Source organism: Neopsephotus bourkii, unplaced genomic scaffold, assembly GCF_033783945.1.
Source record: "Neopsephotus bourkii isolate Nb327-2 ecotype Australia unplaced genomic scaffold, CSIRO-AGI_Nbou_v1 NB_1473, whole genome shotgun sequence".
NCBI lineage: Eukaryota > Metazoa > Chordata > Aves > Psittaciformes > Psittacidae > Neopsephotus > Neopsephotus bourkii.
The window spans coordinates 54,663-71,398 of record NW_026901949.1 but is presented as its reverse complement, the minus strand read 5'-3'; the positions used below and the strand labels follow the sequence as shown (position 1 = coordinate 71,398).

At 40.3% G+C, this 16,736-nt stretch overlaps 1 protein-coding gene across 2 annotated transcripts in view; it reads right to left on the bottom strand.

The window, feature by feature from the left end:
* The window catches only part of CDK14 (cyclin dependent kinase 14), a 321,875-nt gene extending 305,345 nt beyond the window's left edge, over window positions 1-16,530 (bottom strand). The window contains exons 1-2 of one of the 2 annotated variants that reach the window (XM_061369041.1): window positions 16,246-16,530; window positions 10,328-10,359 (exon numbers count right to left, since the gene is read on the bottom strand). In XM_061369041.1, coding sequence (XP_061225025.1) covers window positions 10,328-10,359; window positions 16,246-16,336 — 123 coding nt within the window. In that variant the 5' untranslated portion in view covers window positions 16,337-16,530. The remainder of the gene's footprint in view (window positions 1-10,327; window positions 10,360-16,245) is intronic. The other variant, XM_061369045.1, reaches the window with a different exon arrangement.
* Between the last annotated feature and the right edge of the window lie 206 nt (window positions 16,531-16,736).

Below are 16,736 nucleotides of genomic sequence, written 5' to 3'. Positions count from 1 at the left end.
AAGCTTAACTGGTGACACCAAAATGAAAATTCACCTTTACTGTAGAAACATACATCATTTCCATTCCACTCCTGGAATAATTAAGTAATTAGCGGTGGCAATAAACCTATCAGGGCATCTCAATTAGAACTTTGCTGAAATTCATGCAGAAAAGCAAGCTTTCAGGAAAAGAGACCCAGGTTCTCTGACAGTATTTGTTCAAATATGTTACAGCTTTTTTTCATAACAGCAACTCAATTTTTTACTTTTGAAACAGCATTTTGTTGAACGTCATCACTTTGTTAAAGCTCATAGTTCGAACCCATTATCTTAATGTCCATATAAAAAGCATGCCTAAGCATTCTCTTCTCACCACTGAAAAGACCTGTTCTTGAGGTATAAAAAGTATACAGTCTAACTCATTAACTGCTTAGTTACTGCAAACTCACTTTCAAAGATAAAAATCCCATTTTTCTACTAATTTGAACAGAAATCTTGAAGCACTACAGCATGCTTTGTTGAAGGGCAAGCAAATTAGGCATACCATTTCATCTCTCTAAGCTTGTCGTGATTTGACGCTGACCAGACACATCACATTTAACTAAGCCATTCCACACTAATAACTAGCTAACTAAATAAAAAAAAAACAACTCAAGTATTTATCCAGATGCTGTCTTCTAGTTTCTGGAATTCTGTGCATCTCCAGGGTCAGCAGGAGATGCCTGGAACAAACATCCTGTTTCTATCTGGTTTCTCTCTGCACATGAGGAGCCAAAATAAATCATAGATTTATATTTTTTTTCCCCTGCTTCCTCCTTGCCGCCCCCCCCCTTTTTTTTTCCTTTTTTAACAAACCACCTTTTTCCCCTCCAAACTTGAGCAAACCTGCAGTTGTGAGAGACTTCCCACATCGAAATAAGCCAAGGCATCATAAGAACGATAATGAATCTGACAAATGGAACCAGCATCATTCTTCACATGGGTAAGCCAAAAGAACTGTTTCGTTTTCTGAGCAAGCATAGATTGCTATTTTAACAGTAAAACTGCATTAGAAATTGGCATCAGCAAAGCAGAGCAGGTTGGAGATCATTTAATAAGTCTGGTTGTTTAGAAGGCCAATAAATCAATAAAAGCCACCAAACTGTATTTTCCATCGCTTCTGCCAGTGTTTGGCAGCCCCAGCAAGCCCACAGGTGCTGCCTTCTCTCCCTGCCCACTCCATCTGGGACATGAGCTCCCACCCCCGCTGCACTCCCATGCTCCCTCCAGCTGCCTCCACAACTGGCAAGGATTTCAGTAGCACCCTTGTCACCACAGAGGAGGAAACAGTATCAGCTTAAGAACAAGACAAACAGAAGAAAGATAGAAGTACAGATAATTACACTGAGACTAAGTTATGTATGAAAACAGACACAAAACAGGAAAAAGAAATAAGAAAGCAAAAAACTATATCTGTGCCTAAGAGTTAACTGACAACTACTGACACCATATTTGGACTATAATGCAATTACTGTCACCATATTGGATAAAGGAAAATTAACTAAAATGAAACCAGAAGCTATTATAAAAGAGGACAACCAGTTCCAAAAGATACAGAAGAACCTGGAAAAGCCAATCCCATGGGGAGACACCGGAATGTCTATGTGGCTGGTTTGAAAACAAACAAACAAACAAAAAAAAAAACAAACAAACCCAAACCCGCACAATCAAATTTAACAAAAGGACTTACAAAAAATTACGTGAAAATCACATTTCTCTGTTAGAAAGCAACAATCAATGCATGCTAATGAGGATAAAACAAGGGGACACCAATCAAGTAACATAAGAATTTCAATACATTCTCCTTCCAACTCCTTTTTGTAACTGCCTAACTGAGGGAAAAGGCTTCAATCAAGAGGGAATTAACTTAAGCAAAATAACATGAACCAAATATGCATTCTAGCCTCTGCACTACTTCTTGCAACATACTTGGGATAACAGAAAGTCTCCCAGATTTCAAAGATGAAGCGAATATCTGACCTAACTAATCACAGCAAGTGACCTTAAATTCCTTTAGAGTGTTTAATTTTCAAAATTGAAGTCAGGAAACAAGTTCAATAACAGCATGAAGGCAGCCTCAGGTACAGATTCAGGACCACCATGACCACAGCCCATGCCTGAATGCAGTTTCAGTGGAGGAAAAGGAAGACAAAGATCCACTAAAACAAAACACTGCTGAGTGCTACTGCATACAAATAAGAACCACTGCTAACAAGAAATTCATTTTACTCTCATTAAAAGAAACATGAAGACCACCCAAACATGTACATATAGAAGAGCATCTCTGTATATGTGAGCTATCAGACTAAGGAGGAGCTCACATATTTAAAAAAAAAATAAAAAATGCCCTGTTGAGCACATGGCAGCAGGAAACATACTGCAGGTCACAGATTTTCCTGGGTCAGCATGGCAGTGAATAGCTTCTGAAGTTATTAACGTTGTGTTTGTTTCTCAGCACCGAAAAAGATGAACACCCTACTAAGAAACTTAATTCACAGAATCATAAAATAGTTAGGGTTGGAAAGGACCTTAAATCATCCAGTTCCAACCCCCCTGCCATGGGCAGGGACGCATCACACTAGACCATGTCCCCCAAGGCTTTGTCCAACCCGGCCTTGAATACTGCCAGGGATAGAGCATTTACCACTTCTTTGGGCAACTTGATTGAGTGTCTCACCACCCTCACAGTAAAGAACTTCTTCCTTATATCTAACCTGATCTTCCCCCATTTAAGTTTAAATCCGCTACCACTTGTCCTGTCGCTACAGTCCCTGGTGAACAGTCCCTCTCCAGCATCCTTGTAGGCCCCCCTTCAGATACTGGAAGGCTGCTATGAAGTCTCCACGCAGCCTTCTCTCCTTCACACTGAACAGCCCCAGCTTTCTCAGCCTATCTTCATATGGGAGGTGCTCCAGTGCCCTGATCATCCTCATGGTCCTCCTCCGGACTTGCTCCAACAGCTCCATGTCCTTCTTATGTTAAGAACACCAGAACTGTACGCACTGCTCCAGGTGGGGCCAACAGAACAGAGAAGAGGGGCAGGATCACCTCCTTTGACCTGCTGGTCATGCTCCTTTTGATGCAGCCCAGGATACAGTTGGATCCTGGGCTGTGAGCACATTAGTTCATATTAAGTAACTACATTAGGAGAGCCCAAACACAAATTACAGCTGCTATTTGGAATTGGTGAAAATGCAGTATGTGCTGTCGCAGTGGCTTTGCCTGTGTCATTTGTCATTTCATCAGCATTCACTTTTAGTTATTAAATTACTGTCAGTATTTCACATTTAAATAACCTGTAAAACTGAAGTCTGAATTTTCAAACTTGTTGAGGAGAACTGCTATACCTAAAAAGAACAAAAAAGTACTAGCAGGACTGTGACTCAACTGGCATTGAAGTAGAAAGCTTTGATGGAAAGGAAAGATTAAAAGAATCAAGAATATACAGAGAAAGAGATATAAGGCAATGACAATTTCTTTAGGCCTTAATATCATCAAGATGACATTGTTTTATGCACATAAAATCTATTTTGTTTAAATAAATTAGTCATATCCTGCAATCTCCTTTTATTATCCCCTCCTAATAAACAGCAAGAGATGTCAATTGACTCAGAACCTTGATTATTGTGGATAGGATCCTGCAAATATATGGTTGTCAGGGATATTGTGACACACAGCAGATGAGAATTTCACATGCAGAATTTCTCAGGAAAGCTAAGAAGTAGACAGAAATTATTTTTCTTTCAATCCTTCTATGAGAAGAAGATTTAAATACAGTCATATGTCCATTACTACTGTAGCTTGGAAGAAGAAGAAAAAAGGCAATAAAGTCTAAGTACAAAGAAGATGGAAGGGACAGACCTATTAAGGAAATCACATGAGTATTTCTTGCCTCACAACCAGAAGATTGCCCAGCAATTGGATCAGAAGCTACTGATCCAATATGTAGCATACCATGTTTTGTTACTCTATTTAATCTACCAATAAATTAATATATCTCACAGATCCTGAGAACATAAAACAGTGGGATGCACACATAAACATACTTTATCAAAATAATAATAGCTTGCATTCAGACTCCATATATCTGGAATGCATATATTCTCTCATTTGATCAAAAGAAACATCCGACACAAAAATACACATGTACAAGTGAGAGAAGTAAGCCTGGAAATTAATCTTAATTTCGCAATGCTTCTCTGATAGCTAAAACATTTGCCTGCAGATCAGAATAGAGCTTTATATTTCAGTGTTTTGGCCAGATCCTCGTAAGTCATTGCTGTGGACAGGGACTCAGACCAAGTTCTGCTCCACCCATTTTTAAGAAAAATTAAGCAAAAGACACATACATATTAACGGTAACATGAATGCTTCCTTTCATCCACTGTCTATAGCATACGGCAGGGAAGCAGAGTAAGGAGTTTCACAGTTTCTTCTTTGAAAATAATGGACACTTTCTGAAAAAGTAAATGGATGCACTGCCACAGAACATGGAAAGCAAAATGCACAACTGAACACATCAATGGCTGGACAAAAAATCCCCAACCACAACAGAAAGGTTCTCAAATTTTGGTCTCCTAAAGCCCAGGTTTATTCCCCCATGTTAAGAACAATTTGTGTTCTGAATGAGTAAAAAGTCACTGCCAAGTAAATCTCAAAACCTTCCACATGCTCTCAGATTTTGTTTCAAAGCCTTGAAACCGGACACAACAGAGCAGTTGTTTCACAGTCAATTTTTCTTGCTGCCTTTCCCAACACTTCTCGATTACTTACTAACGCACACTGGGGTCACCCAGACCTCATGTCTTCCAGAACTCAACTTTCCTCCACATGCAACACAGCAATGAAGCGTCAGGAATCCCTAGTCATCCTATAAATACTGAGAATTTTCTAGAAATTAAGAAGGCTGTCCAAGGGTTGGGTTTTTTTAAGCCTTTGGAAGCTACATATTTTTACAGACTAATGAAAGGCACATCTGTCCCACAGCTGATCCAGTAAGAAACTGCCACACTCCAGCAGAATGGCAGTATTTGCTCTCTTACATCCATGCTCTTCATTATCAGACTCACCTGAACCACATTTGCTAACAGCATTACCAGTTCTCATCTAGAGGAAACAATTATTCCTTTTAAGCAGCTGAAAATGACTTTGTGACATCCATCTGAGCAGACCCATTTCTCAAGGTACCTGAACTACCTTTGTACACATTTGGTAAAGTAACTTACACCACCAGATGAAGATTTTCTGACCCAGTTCCCTGGTATTATTTAGAAACTACTTCAACACCTGTACTTCTGTTTGTTTTCCCAATTCAGTTTCCGGCTTTTAATTTTTCTAGCATTACTTCTAACATCTCTTTCCCAACAGCCTTCAGTTACATGTCACCACTGATAGCCACACACTACCAGCTTGTCCCAGCATTGAGCAGTTGAGAACTGCACCAAAGTCATCACATATCCTAAGTCAAACCCAATTTCTCAGCACTAGCAATAGACCCAGCTCAAAGATACTCAGACAATTGTAAGTATTACCCATAACCACTTCTCTGGAAATCCTGGCACTATACCACACATCACAACATAAAGCAGTTCAGTAGTCACCAGTCTCCTGGTTTTTAAATATAAATAAAGTCATCAAAAAGCAGACAGCTCAGCAATGGCTTGTAATGATTTTACTGTATCTAGATCAATCCCTCTGGAATGAGAGACAAGCAGTCTTCCAAAATCCTCTGTATCACAGGTTTTTCCCCAAGTCTGTCACACACCAAACCCAGCTTTTAAGTCTTCCAGGAGTGAAATAATAAATGTTTATTCCAAGATTCCTACAAAATGTAACACTGACTGGCATGAGGGCTAGATTTCTCCTCCACCTCCCATAATGCAGATACTCTCCTGCAGGGGAAGAAGGTAAATATATAGTTCCATAGCTATACTTCCTATATGCACTTCTCCCTCAAGCTACTTACTACAAATAAAACTCTTAAAAAAAAAAAAAAAAAGCACAGGTTTTATTTAATGTATTACATGCCTCCTGCATTAATGCATTCAAATGCCTCTTGTTCATTCTTTACAGAGGTCTACTTTTTTCCAACTACACCCTTCCCTTAAACTCTTCAAATTCTTTAACACACAAGTTCTGTTTCAGAGACTGATGTCCTTTAAACCAAGACATTTTTCATGACAACATCCCACAGAGGGAGTAGCCTTTAGGGGTGGAGGAGGGATGGGGAAGGGAGACTAACAAGAGACTGAGAGCAAGCACATTACAGAATTAAGTAATAACTTGGCAAAACTCCCTTCCCTTTCACACACTTTCATTTCAAACACACAAAAGTCATTCCATGAATGAAATAAATGAAATCTGGCTTCTGAAGAGCTGGAGACTCAGAACATAGTAAGAGTAGATGACTATTAAGGATTTTGCTGAGGTGAGAGTATTCATAACACCTCCAATCAGATTCTCCTCTATTACCAAGAACTTGCATTCGAGCTTTTCCATCAGAAGATATTCTTATCTCTATCCCTCAGAAAGCTCACATGCTTTTTTACCAAGCATCTAGGTGTCTAGTGTTGGCCAATTTCAAAGTTAGTAGGTGATCAATATTAGGTATACAAGCAGGCACAATCACGTTATCCTAATTTCTCAAGGACAGTGGTCTTAAAAGAAAGGTGCTCTTGATACTGGACAAAATTAGCACTATGATACAGCTAAACAACAGCAATACCTCATAAGAAGCAATAATCACAGCAATTCATATTGATTTTGAGTCTAAAATTATTCCATTTTGATTTCATTAGATATTAATGTATCTAGTGTGCATATATATATATAAAGTTATTAGAAAAACCACTAACAGTAGAATGACAAGAACCCACAGCTCGAGACTGAATGACAGTAATTTAGAAATAAATCATAAGAGCAAGCAGTTATGCAAAGGAACAGGTTACCAGCCTTGCAATGAGGTTAGTCACATCATCAACACTGCCGTCATTCCAACAAATACGCTGCATTCAGCCACATGTTACTGGCCTTGATCACATTCATTTAAGTGAAAAGGAAAATAGTTCCATCATTGTAAGACAGAGATGACACTTGTTACACTAACAGTCCAAAGACATCAAGCCAATCCTGCATAGTTGGAAGTTATTAATCTAAATGTTGACAAACTACTGGAGCACAAATAAAATGTTCACTCAAGGGCCAAATGTTTGTTTATAGATGATTCTTTGCATGTAGCATTACTCTTCAGAGGCGTTTATCTTCTATCTTGGTATCCAGAGTAGCTCACCAGCCTGACAGAATGAAACAGATGATTTCTGTGCCACAATCTACACTAGGAGAATGAATTTGAGGTTGCTCTGAAAAGGAGGGCAGCTCTTTTTTTTGTTGTTTTTTCCTTCTTGTTTTTTTTACAGTTTTCCCTCTTCAGAGAGAAGGTAACAACATTTAAAGACACAAGGAGAAGATGCTTTACTCTCTCCCACTCATGTAAACTAATTGTGAAAACAGTAAAGAGCAGCCTCCCTCCGCAGTCATGACATTTCAAGATAGACAGAGCCAATCCACAAAATACCAAAGCCACTGAAAATTTTCCTGCTGATTCCAGTAGGTACCAGACTAAGACCATGTTCCAGTGCCCACAATGTGACCAGTGTGACAAAAGGCAAAAAAGCACACTATTACTTTGCTGCTTTAAATTAAGGACTAGACAAAAAGTGGTCTGTATCTTAGTCTTTTATTTCACATGAGTCTCTGGAAGATGTCATCTTAGGAAGGTAAACAGGCTACCAGTGAATATAAATGAATTAGCTCCAGAGTTCTCATGGACTGAAGCAGAGACCACCAGTATCTACAGAAGAGTTTTTTCATTCAATATTCAATCTAAACAACACAACAGCAGACAAACAAGTGACAATTCCTACACTACTCAAGCTCCACTTCACAGGCCAACCTCCCTCCAGGAGAGGGAAAACACATGATGGGAAGAGATATGCAGCATCTTTAGGCACCATAAGAGGAGTATCCTTTTATTAACTGTACAGGGAGAACATGCTGCTTCTTAAATGCAGTCTGTTTCAATAGTTGACTACATCATTTCCCATAATAGGAGACCTACAAATTTGAAGTAAAACACTGTTTGGACAACTACCTCCTCTCTCTCTCTGTCTCATCTGATATTCCCACTTACTGTCATCATAACTCTCTTCCTAACTGCATCCCTGGTATAGCAATACTGCATATACTAGTCAGAAGACTACATCCTTTCCTGTGACAGTATGGTCTTAGTAGTGGTTTTCAGGATAGCCTTTTGAGACCAAAAACTGTGCCCACTCCTGCTCACAGAGTCTGTCTCCCTTAGAAGTTTGTGTCATTACAATCAGCTATGCTGTTGTTAATAAAGTCTGGTTTATCTTCCGATTTGAAGGATGTTTGAAAAGAAAGGAATTAAGTGATACATGGTACAGCCCATTCTGATTCACACTAGGCTAGATAATCACCACAGACTGTTGTGTTGAGTTTGAAGAGATAACAAGGACAACATAAAATCTCAGAACACTTTTATTTCTTAGAATAAATGTTATCTAAAACTATGGAACCAATTGATGCTAGTATCACATCAAGCTCTTCCCTATTTACAGGAGATAGAAGAAAATTCTTTTGTGTACCCTTCCCACTAGCCTTCTCTTATTGCCTCTGCAGTAGCTCACATCAACAACCTGCCAGATTCCATTAAAAACATACTCAGAAGATTATTCTTTCTCCCAACCTCCTGAATTTAAATACAAATTTGCTCAAGCTGTCTCCTGTTCAAAAGAAAGCCAGGTTTAAAGAAAATATATACAGCCTGTAGCTAAATAATCCTGGGTAAGGGAAAGGGACAGTAAAAACTGCCATCTTCGTAAGACAGCATTTTTAACAGATGGTTCCAAACTCTGTATCAAATTTAATACAAGGTACTTACTGGGTAGGTTATAGCAAAGATATAGCACTGCAGCCTTCAGAGAAAAGTACTAGACAAAAACAGACGGATTTGTAAAACAAGAATTCAGAGTCCACCAACCATGTATTTGCAGAATGTAACTCTTAGGGAGGAACCAAGTTCTACCAGTGTTACAAGAGAAACACAATAGTCAGAACCACTGCGTGATCTGACAAGAGCTCCTGAAAACAGAGTCTGACCCCAGGACCTTCACGCCAGAACTGAGAGGGGTCAAGCCAAGTTACCGCTCTCTGAAACACTCATCAGAAAAGCACAAAACATATTTATATTTAAATTTATATATATTCAGTTTCTCTCTCTCTCTATATATATATATATAAACTGAATAGGAGCAGAGGGGTGTGAAACTCAGTGTGATCTGTTTAGAAAGAGATGAAGTCTGATTTGGTCTAGAACCAAGTACATCATAATTTATTTATTCTAGAATCTGGCATTACACAGCAGTTATCACAGTGTAATCAGCCAAGAATTTAAGCTTACAGCATGCAACGAAGAAGGAAGCAGAAATGCCAGAAGTGCAACATCAACACATGAAAATACTACCACTTTCATCAAGCTATGGTGGTGCCAAAGGGAAGCACAAGGCAATCACTGACTGCAGTATGCCAGGTCATCACACCAAGACCTACACCTCTTCCTGCATAAACCTGCTCTGACCTGGACCTCTCAAAGCCTACCATAAGTGAAAGCAAGCACAAATTGTGAGCAACGTATTTTAGAAACTAACACATAATCATATCACAGATAGGTCAGGAGCCCAAACTGATTACACTGAATAATCAAGTATGACTTTTACCAATACAGCCAACTGCTATGTGGTGTTGTTCAGCTACTTTTATTTCATAAGAAGAATATCTTTCAGTTTACATATCCATCAAGAAGCCAATGCAGCAGCACTTCACACAGGATGTTCTCTCAAGAGTGATGTATTTTCACTAATATATTTCACTAAGTACAGGCTTACAATTACGAGAATTACCATGAGTAAAGTTCTATAAAGTATTTTCCCTGCATGCAATACTTCTCTGCACTGAATGCTTTTAAACAACCACTTTTTATAAAACATTCAGTTTTATTAGATTTAAAAAAAAACCCAAAACCCAACAACAAAATTCAAGCATCCCATTCAGAGCTTCGACCAACAGATTCATCTGAAAGTCATTCGGAAAATGAAAACACATTCAAACAATATGCACGTATTAACACATATGCACACTGTAACATTACTACCTATGGGTTTCTTTTAGCACTTAGTAAGAAATACTAGTCACACCTGGCCTACATAAAGTACAAAGATATTTAACCTACCTCATCAAAGCTGCTATCTTCTTTCTTCAAGGCTTTAAAATAAAAGGAAAAAAAGACATAGTTATCTGTACTGCGTTTCAATGTGCATGAAGTAACTAGCACCATAAAAAAAAACAGAGCAGTATTTTTCTGTTATAATAGGAAAGAACAGGCTGGCATGAATAACAATTTTAAACTCAAAATCTGAATCTGTAAATTGAATGTAGGATTGCACAGTGTGTTTCCAAGAAAGTAAATTTACATATTTATGAAAAATATTATCCTCTCAGGTTAAAGAAATAAGAGATCACAAAGGTTTTTTATTATGATTTTAATTCCTAGTGAGCATGAATTCACTTTACAGAGAGCCTGAGTGAACTACAAAAAGGAAAGGTATAATAAACAGCCAACCATGTATTCAGCTTGTCAAGTACTAAACTTTTATGAAATAGTATGCATTGTAGCGTGCTTTTTTCTTTTTATTTTTTTGTCTTCCCATTTTTTCTTTTCTACAATATGACTTACACTAAAGCAGAAGAGATTTTTTACTTTTTTACACTGTTAACTAGCAATTAGTCAACAAACAAGAAAGAGGAAAACAGTGCAGAAATCACGTGAAGTGGAAAAGCAAGAAAATAAAGATATGAGTAATTCTGAAGCAAAGATTAAGCTGATGAATATGCTTCCTTTAGCACACTGGGTACCTTTATTGAAATGTAAAGAAAATTAGTTTATCCAAATCTCCACTGAAGTGTGTCAGACTGGCTCTTTTTCTCTGTACACCACAGCCAGACCAATGAGGGAGTGTACTGCACACCATGACCTAAAAGTGCTCTTTATTTACTTCTCATGAAGAGCTAAAATAAGACAAACCATTGCATCGATGATTGCACTGTTTCTATTGAGTTTAAATCATGAAGGTTTGCAATTTGAAGGAGGTCATCTGAATGATGCAGTGCTGCCCCAGAAGGCTCCCTCTTCATCAGTTAAGCAGTGTAATGTTTCCTAAAACACATTTATTTCTGCAGGAGATAAATACTTAAGCACCTAGCACAGCTGAGCACTGAGACTCTAGTAGTTTATTTTCTCTCTCAGATACTTCTGCCTTCAAAAAGTGCTGCACGTCCACAACCTCTGCCACTGGTAGCAAGGAACAAATCCTGGCTCTCCATATGCAGAGAAGTAGGGCTGGTTCAGCCTTCCTTTGCTTTCAAATTCCCATTTCTTTGGAACACGAAACATGTCTTCCCTCAAATTTTTGAGCATTACTGTTTTATAAATCCTCATCTAGATTTCCTGCTCAGCAACAAAACTACAAACCTTGGGATTCTGATGAGGAGATCTGAGGCACACATTGTACGTTTTCATCATGAACTGTATTTTGACGGATTTGAAAGCCAGGCAAAACATTCTCAAACTGCTAATCCCAAGAACCCAGAATTATGAGTCCGGACATTCAAAAAAATACATGAAGTTAAATGAAATGAAATAGAATGGAAATGAAAGTAAATGAGAAAGACAGAAAGACAACCTGTGGAACCCTTTTTAAGAACACACATTTAATCTTTTCCTTTACCTTTCAGTTCACAGCGACATACATGCTAATAAATTAGTATATGACACACCATGGGCATGCTGACAAGCTTTTCTCCCTTACCAAATCACAAGATTTTCACATGACTGAAACATTCCAGGCACAGCCAAACAACAGATAACCAAACAAAATTTACAGTGTAACAAACAACAAGAAACAGGTATCTGTGATCTATTGTGTATTTTTGGCTTGTCATTACTATAACTCCTACCTTTGACTGAAAAAGGGGGGTTTTAGGAATCTCCAAAAATAAGAATATGAGAGTTCTGGCCACTAAACATCAGATTACGTTTACTAATAATTTCACTCTGAACTAATTCACTACATAGCATCTTCTAAAGAAATCATCAAAGCAGCATATTTTATACAACAAATTGTATTATAAACATTTTTTCTCATCAAAGCAATCCTTTTGCTCTTAAACAGTTAAAAAAAAAAAGCTTTGCTGAACTTTAAAAAAAAAATAAACTATTTACAAATGAGCTTCTCATTATCTCAGGTATGCAAGCTATGTGAGTGTACATTAGAGGAGATGAGTGGAGATAACCTTTGTATTAGTGAGGAGCTAGTAACAAAGACCAGGGATGCTCAGAAGGGCCACAGACTGATTTCAGTGCACTGTGAGTAATCTCAGCAATGTTTTCTCTCTCTTTCTTTCTTTCCTCCCTTCTTTCCTTCATTCCTACCTTGGTGTTAGTTTTTGATTGGAGAATGCATAAGAATGCAGAAGTTATATGGTGACGTGAGCCAAAGAGATCTCAAGTATGATTTTGGTACTTTATGAACTTCAACAGATGCATGGCCAAGAACATCTTACATAACTAAATAATGATAATTTTATAAAATTACTTATTATTAATTTTAATTACATAATTATCAAAGTGTAACGCTAAGAACCAAACCTAATAAAGGTTTAAATACTCAAATAAACAGTGAGCCAACCAAATCTCTAAAACTTGGTTAACATACAGGCTGATGTGTTCATTTAAACGGACAACACAGCATGTAAGCATGGAAATCATAATTTTTAAAACTAATTTTGAAGTTTGTATAAAAACGGATAGGCTGCCAGAAACCTATCAATAAAAAGGATTCTGTACATTTTTCAGATTCTTAGTGATAAAAGTTCTTTATGATGAGCTAAATTTTAAAAGATACGCTCTTTGAAACACCAGAAACCTTCTGCAAGGGGAAAGGGTGCCTTAGCTGCAAAGATAGATCATTTTTCTAGAACCATGAGCATATAACTTCTGCAGTAAAAAGCAACCCTGTCTATTATATAAACTTCAGTTTAACACCATAGGCCATATGCATTTCCTCCAACACACCACGGTGCCATATCATCCTTTACGAGAACTGCAAATAGCACAAAGCAAATGCCCAGGACAAAGGGTCAGGGATGGATAGTTTCCCATGGCACATCTTTCACCTTAGCAAAATAAATTATTTCCAGTAGTAGGTACTCCAACAGACAGATCACAATTTTGCAGGATGAGCCAGGTCTTCATCATCCTCTGACAGTCATTGGAAGCATCAGTTCACAGTTAAGAAAATGGGTCAAGTCTACTTGAGGCTGCTGTTAGCACCCTATGGCCCTCTCCTGTGCCCGAGAGATAACTAGCTGGTTTTACCTGAAGATGCTGGGGAAATAGGTGCAAACATGACCTAACATACTGTGGCACACTGTAAGATAAATAAATCACCCTATATATTCATTGCTGATATAGCCTCTCAAATAGAGAGGATTGCTTTGTGGGGAGAAGGTGGCCTCAAAGGTAGTTTACTGAGTGTCAGCCTGCAAACCCTAGCAAAAACAACAGCAACTGCCAATGACAGTTAGGATTCATTTCCACCATTCTTACCCAAGAGGCTAACATAAATGTTCGCATCAAAATAAAGGAGTCTTGCAGTATTAGAAGAATCGTATTTGGCAGCTGGAATACTGCTAAGATGGGGGGAGGCCTAGTAGTGCCTGAACATTTCAAGAAGGACCATCAGATATTCCCCAGTGAAGGTTTGACTAGCTAATTATTCGATTTGAACACCATGTTGCTCTTGCACCATTTATACGATTATGCTCATAATGCTGCATTGTGTGCTTAAACTTACGAAACACATGAATCACAGCAAAATGGGAAAAGTTAAAAGATCATCATTGTTATTTATAAATCACAACTCAGCAGATAACTGACAAAATTCCAGATTAGATACATATTAAATTAGTAATTTGCAGATCTCACCAAGGAACCTGCTCTTCCAAAAAGAGCTTTAAAACCAGAATGACAAATACCCAGAAACACTTTTACTAATGAGGTTTCAGTTTCCTCTCCTTCATTTCAGTATGAGTTAAATACAGCATGTGTTTTAACTGAGGATTTCCTGGTATGCAAGTTAAAAGTTTCTTGCTTTGCTTGGCCTTATCTGTGGCTCAGGTATCAGGGAGTGGACTATGTTCAAACCTCACACTGATAAATTAGAGGGTTTTTTGCTCAAAGTGCAATTACCAGAATGATGGTACAAATATTAGACTACCTAATATGAACAGTCCTACTGGTAGCAGCTGAGTTTTAATCACAAAACAACAACCACAAACAAACAAACCAGGCACCCAACCATACTCCTACACTTCTGTGCACATGCACAAAGAACTGGAGGAGCTGGAAAGACCTAACAATCTATGTGCCTAAAATGAGGCCAAAGCTCCCAAGGAAATTAAACGGTTGTTTAATTTATGAAAAATGACAAAAAGAGATGATCATCCAACAGAGCCAACTAAAATGTGCAGCAATTACCAGCCAGAGGGGCCTTGATCCCTAACAGGCACTAAAGGGGCTGTCATGGTTGCAACAAAGCAGCATCCTCGTTCAAAATATTTTCTTTGTTAATGACTTCTACCATTAGTAAAACCTTTGCACAGGCTTGTGTGTCTGTGTCTACACACACACACAGACATGTGACAGACCAAACACCTGACTGCTTTTTCTTTCTTCCTAATCAAAAGAAGTTAAATGCATTTTACAAGTTCAAGATTGATGATAGGTGCACGCTATTCTCATATGGGGACAGACAGATTCATAACCATGACTTGACATTCACTTTACAATTGAAACTTGGCATTTATCCTTGAAACTCCCTGGTTTACACATCGGAAGGAACTTTTCTCAGAGTTTTCAAATCTTGAAGTAGGGCAGTAAAGGATACCTGATTTCCAACGTTATCCTACACTTCAATTTGCAGTCCTTGAAAGCTAACGGGCATACACTGAATGCACACAACACATAAAAAATTGTAATGCCCACTACTTTAAGGCACCTCCTTGGTAGGGCTGTGGAGGGAGGATGAAATAACACACAGCCCGCGGCTGCAGCACGGGCACTTCACATCCTCGCACTGGGACAAAGCAGCTCGGAAAGCTGACCCACATCCGCCAAGCAGCACGGACTGTAAGGGAAAACGTCCCAGTGGGAAGACGGATGGGCGAGGGCTGTGGAAGGGCCCTCACGGAGGGCCTGCGGGGTCCCGGGCTGCTGGTCCCGCTCCCGACGTTCCAGCACTGCTGCCAGCCCTCTGGAACCTCACATCTCTGAGGCACCTTCTCCCCTGCTCAGCAGCGTGTTGGTGCTGTCAGTGGGACTTCACGCTTTAAATAGTAAATTAAGCGGCACAGTGTGCCAGAGACAAGACAGACACCAGTCCGAGCAGACCAGAACTCTCTGCCATTGTTCTCAGCAGCAAATTCAACTGCAGAATAAACTGGTGTCAAAACCAAATGCAACGCGGCGATACAGGGACACAACCCGCCCGGCAGCAGTGTGCAGGTATCACTCCCTCCCGTGCCGTGTATCTACCAGTGGAAGAAGGTCCGACTCCGCAGCTGATGACAGACAGACAGACCTCTTTTGTCTGGCCGCCCAAAGCGCTGGGCCGCCGTTATCTGCTCCAGCATCTCATGCCCCAACTTAACATAACGCGCAGGCCGAACAAAAATAAATTACCAGACCTGCAAAGAAACGCAAATAACCGCTGCTTTTTGCCAGGGTGTCTCCTTGGCACTGGAGGCACGCGAGCCAACTCTCATTTCCAGTTTGTTTTCTATAGCCTATTTTGGGCTAACTTCATCGCAGCCGGTACAGCGCTGCCTGGTCTGCACAAGCACTGCCTGGAAAAAGCTTTTCTTTCCCCGAGATTTCGTCCCTGTAAATGTTTCTTTTAGGGGCCGGGGCGGGTGTCTCCAGCCTTGCAGCTCTCAGTACACCGCCCCGCCGCTGCCGGGACAGCCCTCCCCGGGAGCCCGGCAGCGCCGCCGGGGTCCCAGTCCGAGTCCGGGTCCGGGTGCGGGACTCACCTATTCGGCCGAAGCTCTCCGATAAAGTTCTCCGCAACTTTTTCATCCTGCTGATCTTCTCGGCGGACTGCGAGTCGATCATGTCACACATGGGGGGGGCGAACCCCCCTTCTCGCCAGCCGCCACCCCACTCCCCTGGCTCCGGGGGAGACACCCCTCGCACCAGTGCCGGGGCTCTCCCCGTATCCCGGGGAGCCGCCGGGCACAGCGGGAGAGCCCTGGTCCCTCCCGGGGAAGAAGCCCTACGCCACGGCAGAGGCTCTGGCTGCGGCGCCGGCGGCCGCGGTGGCTGCTGTTGCTCTGCTGCCCGCCACCACCGCCCCGCTCATAGCCCCGTCCCGCCCGCCTTGCCCCAGACTGCCCCGCGGAGCCCGACGCGACGGGGAGGGTACGGGGCGGGGGGCGGTGGAAGCAGCGCCGAGGACAGATAGAGGAGTGAAAGAAAAGTCCGGCGAGAGGCTGCGGGTACCGGCGGAGGGAGGAAAGGGAGG